This window comes from Boleophthalmus pectinirostris, unplaced genomic scaffold (assembly GCF_026225935.1).
Source record: "Boleophthalmus pectinirostris isolate CB_2022bp ecotype Guang Dong unplaced genomic scaffold, ASM2622593v1 HiC_scaffold_23, whole genome shotgun sequence".
Lineage (NCBI taxonomy): Eukaryota > Metazoa > Chordata > Actinopteri > Gobiiformes > Gobiidae > Boleophthalmus > Boleophthalmus pectinirostris.
In genome coordinates, this window is record NW_026571207.1 from 795,384 (window position 1) to 801,873 (window position 6,490).

The window sequence follows — 6,490 nt, forward strand, 5'->3', positions numbered from 1 at the left end:
AACCAGACTAAACCAGGACTAAACCAGGTCTACTAAACCAGGTCTAAACCAGGACTAAACCAGGACTAAACCAGGACTAAACCTAAACCAGGACTAAACCAAAAACACTAAACCAGGACTAAACCAGGTCTAAACCAGGTCTAAACCAGGTCTAAACCAGGACTAAACCAGGACTAAACCAGGACTAAACCAGAACTAAAAAACTAAACCAGGACTAAACCAGGTCTAAACCAGGTCTAAACCAGGACTAAACCAGGACTAAACCAGGACTAAACCAGGTCTAAACCAGGACTAAACCAGGTCTAAAAACCAGGTCTAAAACCAGGACTAAACCAGGACTAAACCAGGACTAAACCAGGTCTAAACCAGGTCTAAACCAGGACTAAACCAGGACTAAACCAGGTCTGAAACAGGACTAAACCAGGTCTAAACCAGGTCTAAACCAGGACTAAACCAGGACTAAACCAGACTAAACCAGGACTAAACCAGGACTAAAAGGACCAGTCTAAACCAGGTCTAAACCACTAAACCAGGACTAAACCAGGACTAAACCAGGACTAAACCAGGTCTAAACCAGGTCTAAACCAGGACTAAACCAGGACTAAACCAGAACTAAACCAGGACTAAACCAGGTCTAAACCAGGTCTAAACCAGGACTAAACCAGGTCTAAACCAGGACTAAACCAGGACTAAACCAGGACTAAACCAGGACTAAAAGTCTAAACCAGACTAAACCAGGACTAAACCAGGTCTAAACCAGGTCTAAACCAGGACTAAACCAGGACTAAACCAGGACTAAACCAGGTCTAAACCAGGACTAAACCAGGTCTAAACCAGGACTAAACCAGGACTAAACCAGGTCTAAACCAGGACTAAACCAGGACTAAACCAGGTCTAAACCAGGTCTAAACCAGGTCTAAACCTGGTCTAAACCAGGTCTAAAACCAGGTATAAACCAGGTCTCTAAACCAGGTCTAAAACCAGGTCTAAATCCAGGTCTAAAACCAGGTCTAAACTAGGACTAAAGCAGGACTAAAACCAGGTCTGAACCACGTCTGAACCAGGACTAAAACCAGGTCTAAACCAGGTCTAAAACAGAACTAAACCTGGTCCAAACCAGGTCTAAAACCAGGTCTAAACCAGTTCTAAACCTGGTCTAAACTAGGACTAAAGCAGGACTAAAGCAGGACTAAAACCAGGTCTTAACCAGGTCTGAACCAGGACTAAAACCAGGTCTAAACCATCCTCGTCTTTGCTTTTCTACAGCAAATCAAGTAATCCAAAGTAATCAGATTACATTACTCACTTTAAGTACTTTAATGTAGGGGATTACATTTTTAAAGTAATCTTCCCAACACTGGATATTACTAAAGGTATTGTCCAAAGCTGTAACCAAACATCACTGCAAAAATAATTCTTCTTTTATTTCATTTTTTTTAAAAAACTAAAAAAAAACTAAAAACAAAAATGTCAAAACTTCGGCTGAATTTGAGTTTTGAAATTTTTGCTTTTGCAGATTTGAACCAGCAAATGTTTCTTCTGCCTGAATGTCCAGTTTTGGATTTTTGTTAAAGCTTTGAATCAATTCTTTAAGTTTTTTTTTTTTTATTTTTTTTAGGGGAGGCACCGAAAAGAAAATTTGTGGCTGAAACCGAATAAAAATGAAACGCTTGGTCGAATAACGAAACCGGAAAATTTTTCATTATTTAATTTTTTTTTGTAATTATATAAATGTTCAAGAATAAATTTGTAGACATTTGTTTTTATTTTTAAAAGAAAGTAAAAGTTTATTTTATACTGAATATTTTTGTTTGTCGAATATTCGGTGCGTCACAACTATTTTAAACTCTTCAGCGGTCGCCACGGTAACACGACGCAAAGGTTTAACGGACAGACGGAGCAGTGCCTCCGGTTACAACAGTGTCAGTCGATTTTCAAAATAAAATAAAAATAAGAAAAATAAAATAAATAAACAACGATTTTCTTCATTATTTGTCTCCAAAACCAAAATGAAAAAAAAAAACAGATTAAGGACTAAACCAGATCCAGGACAGAGACCGGGACCAGATCAGGAACCAGACCGGGACTTAGACTGAGACCAGGACCAGGACTTAGACTGAGTCCGGGACCAGGACCAGGACTTAGACTGGGCCCAGACTGAGACTGAGACCGGGACTGAGACCAGGACCAGAATGGGACCAGAATGGGACCAGACAAGGACTGAGACCGGGATCGAGGTTGAGGCTGGGACCGGGACCGAGACCGGGACTGAGACCAGGACTGAGACTGGGACTGAGTCCGGGACCAAGACCAGGACTGAAAACAGTTTAGTCCTGGTTTAGTCCTGGTTTAGTCCTGGTTTAGTTCTGGCTTTAGTTCTGGTTTACACAAAATCGAAAACTGAAAAAAACAAATCTTTATCTGTTTTTTTTTTTTTTTCATTTTATTATTTTTGTTTTTATTTTGAAAAACGAACAAACGACACACAGATCGTTTTATCCTCCCGCCACAGGAAAAGTTTTTGACGTGGAGTTTTCTTCTTCTTGTTTGTTTGTTCTGCTGTTTTCACTTCAGATTAAAAATAAAGGGTCTGTCGGTTTGTCTGAAATAATCAGAATTACACGAAAATAATTTAATCAATCGATGTTTTTGCCTTTAATCCAGTCACTAATTGCACTTTTTTTTTTTTTTTATAATAATGTTTGTGATTTTTTTAGATTTTGATTTTTGTTTTCGCTGCTCATCATTTTGTGTAACTTTGTGTAAATACGAAATGTTTTGTCTCTGTCACGAGAAATAAAAATGCTGTAAAATGAAAAGCGGTGGTGGTGACGGCGGCGGCGGCGGCGGCGGCGTTGCGGGTCAGACTCCCGGCGTGTGTCCGCACTGCGACACGTCCGCGGGGGTAAAAATAGCGTGAGGGTGTCGCCCGCGGGGAGACACTCGATCCGTTTGTGTTCAGACACTTGAGTCTTTTGTCCGAGGAGAAAAGACGCAAAAAAAAAAAAAAAACAAACAAAAAAAAAAAAATAAAAAAATACGAATCTGACACGAAGTTTGGACCTGAGAGTCTCCAGTACACAAACAAAACACTTTTAATCAAAACCAGGACTAAACCAGGACTAAAACCAGGAATAAACCAGGACTAAAACTAAACCAGGACCGAACCAAGGACTGAACCAGGACTAAACCAGGACTGAACCAGGACTAAACCAGGACTAAACCAGGACTGAACCAGGACTGAACCAGGACTAAATGGAGACAAAACCAGGACTAAACCAGGTCTAAACCAGGACTAAACCACGACTGAACCACGACTGAACCAAGGACTGAACCAGGACTAAACCAGGACTAAACCAGGACTAAACCAGGACTAAACCAGGACTAAATGGAGACAAAACCAGGACTAAACCAGGACTAAACCAGGTCTAAACCAGGTCTAAACCAGGACTAAACCACGACTGAACCAAGGACTGAACCAGGTCTAAACCAGGACTAAACCAGGACTGAACCAGGACTAAATGGAGACAAAACCAGGACTAAACCAGGTCTAAACCAGGACTAAACCAGGACTGAACCAGGACTAAATGGAGACAAAACCAGGACTAAACCAGGACTAAACCAGGACTGAACCAAGGACTGAACCAGGACTAAATAAAACCAGGACTAAACCAGGGACTAAACCAGGAAACCAGGACTGAACCAGGACTAAATGGAGATAAAACCAGGACTAAACCAGGACTAAACCAGGACTTAAACCAGGACTAAACCAGGTCTAAACCAGGAAACCAAGACTTAAACCAGGACTAAACCAGGTCTAAACCAGGACTTAAACCAGGACTAAACCAGGTCTAAACCAGGTCTAAACCAAGACTTAAACCAGGACTAAACCAGGACTAAACCAGTCTAAACCAGTCTAAACCAGGACTAAAAGGACTTGAACCAGGACTAAACCAGGACTGAACCAGGACTAAACCAGGACTAAATCAGGTCTACACCAGGATTAAACCAGAACTGAACCAGGACTTAACCAGGTCTAAATCAGGACTAAACCAGGACTAAATCAGTTCTACACCAGGTCTGAAGCAGAAATACACCAGGACTACACCAGGACTAAACTAGGTCTAAACCAAAAGTGAACCGGGATTAAACCAGAACTGAACCAGGACTTAACCAGGTGTAAATCAGGACTAAGCTAGGACTAAACCAGGACTAAATCTGGACTAAACCAGGACTGTACTAGAAATGAACCAGGACTGAACCAGGAGGATTGAACCAGGAATAAACCAGAACTAAACCGAGGATTAACCAAGTTTAAATCAAGACTAAACCAGGACTAAACCAGGTTTGAACCAGGTCTAAACCAGGACTAATCTTGGACTAGGTCTTGGAATCTAGGACGGCCCCAGAGAGAACCCTGAGTCTGTGGAGCAGGGCGTCCGCAAAGCTCGATCCGGCGTCGGCTGAGAAGGGACGGTCCGTGCTGCGTATGTGAGGTGTAGGTTCTCGCTTTTGCGTCCCGGTACCAAACGACCCACGGCCCGGTACTGGTCCCTGACCCGGAGGTTGGGACCCCTGCATTAAACGATTCGATATATCAACATTTCGATATTTTTACACACCCCTAATCCTGCAAGTATTTCTGTTTATTTGACTTTAAAATCAGCAGAACCTTGCCTCAACTCGTAATTAACTTCATGTCGACCAAATCCAACAGTTTTGTAGATGTTTTTTTCCTTTTTTTTTTACTGACACAGTGTTTTACTTCGTCCGTTTTAAAATCTTGTTTCAGCCTGTAGCTCTTTTTTCTGCCTTTACCTCTGAAAACTGCTGCCTGTCAAAGTGAATTGCAGGTTATCTGGATGTTTCTAGTCGGAAACTCCGGCTCTTAGCTCCACTTTGCCTTGTCCCTGCCCTGTCTTTACCTCGTTTAGCTTTTCTTCTACTCCCGTTCAACTCCTGTCTGCACCTGTCTGCTCCTGTCTGCACCTGTCTGCACCTGTCCGCTGTCTGCACTTGTTCAACTCCTGTCTACACCTGTTCTTCTCCTCTCTGCTCCTGTCTGTACCTGTTCTGCTCTTCTATCTCTGTTCGCGTCTACCTGCTCCTGTCTCCTCCTGTCCTAGTCCTACCTGCACCTGCCTGCTCCTGTCCGCTCCTGCCTGCACCTGCCTGCTCCTGTCCGCTCCTGCCTGCACCTGCCTGCTCCTGTCCCCTCCTGCCTGCACCTGTTCTTCTCCTCTACCTCTGTTCGCCCGTACCTTCTCACGTTTCGCACCCATCTCCTCCTGCCCACTCGTGACCGCTCCATCCTGCACCTGTCTTCCTCTCTTACACCTGCCTCTTCCTGTCTACACCTGTCTGCACCTGTCCGCACCTGTCTGCACCTGTTCTACACCTGCACAGATCCTGTCTTCTCCTCTCTGCACGCGTCTACTCCTCCCTCGCACCTGTCTCGCCCCAGTTTGCTCCCGTTCTACACCAGTGTGCACCTGTCTCCTCCTCCTGTTCGCTCCTGTCTGCACCTGTCTCCTCCTCACTGCACCTGCCTGCTCCTGTCTTCTCCTCTCTGCACACTTCTACTCCTGTCTGCTCCTGTTCCTCACCTATCTGCTCCTGCTCGCTTCTGTTCGCTCCTGTCTCCTTTTCTCTGCTCCTGTCTCTGTCTCCTCCTGTCTTCTCCTCTCTCTGCACCTGTCTGCTCCTGTCTCCTCCTCTCTGCACCTGCCTGCTCCTGTCTTCTCCTCTCTGCACACTTCTACTCCTGTTTGCTCCTGTTCTGCACTGATCTGCTCCTGCTCGCTTCTGTTCTCTCCTGTGTCCTTCTCTCTGCTCCTGTCTCCTTTTCTCTGCTCCTGTCTCTGCACCTGTCTCCTCCTTTCTGCACCTGTCTCCTCCTCTCTGCACCTGTCTGCTCCTGTATCCTGCCTCTGACCTTTGCCTTGTATCCTTCTACAGCTCAGGGCTCTGCTGCATCCTCTCTCTGTCTCCTCCTGTTCGCTCCTGTCTCCTCCTCCCTGCACCTGTCTGCTCCTGTCTCTGCACCTGTCTCTTCTCCTGCCTCTGCACCTGTCTACTCCTGTATCCAACCTCTGACCTTTGCCTTGTATCTGTCTACAGTTCAGGGCTTTGATGCATCCTCTTTCTGTCTCCTTCTGTCCACTCCTGTCTCTTCCTCTCTGCACCTGTCTCTGCCCCTGTCTCTGCACCTGTCTCTGCACCTGCCTGCTCCTGTGTCCTGCCTCTGAGCTTTGACTTTTATCTGTCTACAACTTGAGGCTTTGCTGCATCCTCTCTCTGTCTCCTCCTGCTGTTCGCTCCTGTCTCCTCCTCTCTGCACCTGTCTGCTCCTGTCTCTGCACCTGTCTCTGCCCCTGTCTCTGCACCTGCCTGTTCCTGTATCCTGCCTCTGAGCTTTGTCTTTTATCTGTCTGCAGCTCAGGGCTCTGCTACATCCTCTCTCGGTCTCCTCCTGTTCGCTCTTGTTCCT

General features: G+C 45.3%; 1 protein-coding gene across 1 annotated transcript in view; it reads right to left on the minus strand.

Annotated features, from left to right (window-relative positions):
• Window positions 1-6,438: 6,438 nt before the first annotated feature.
• Window positions 6,439-6,490, minus strand: part of dcps (decapping enzyme, scavenger) — an 8,772-nt gene continuing 8,720 nt past the window's right edge. Inside the window, exon 7 of the mRNA XM_055159559.1 lies at window positions 6,439-6,488. Coding sequence (XP_055015534.1) covers window positions 6,439-6,488 — 50 coding nt within the window. The remainder of the gene's footprint in view (window positions 6,489-6,490) is intronic.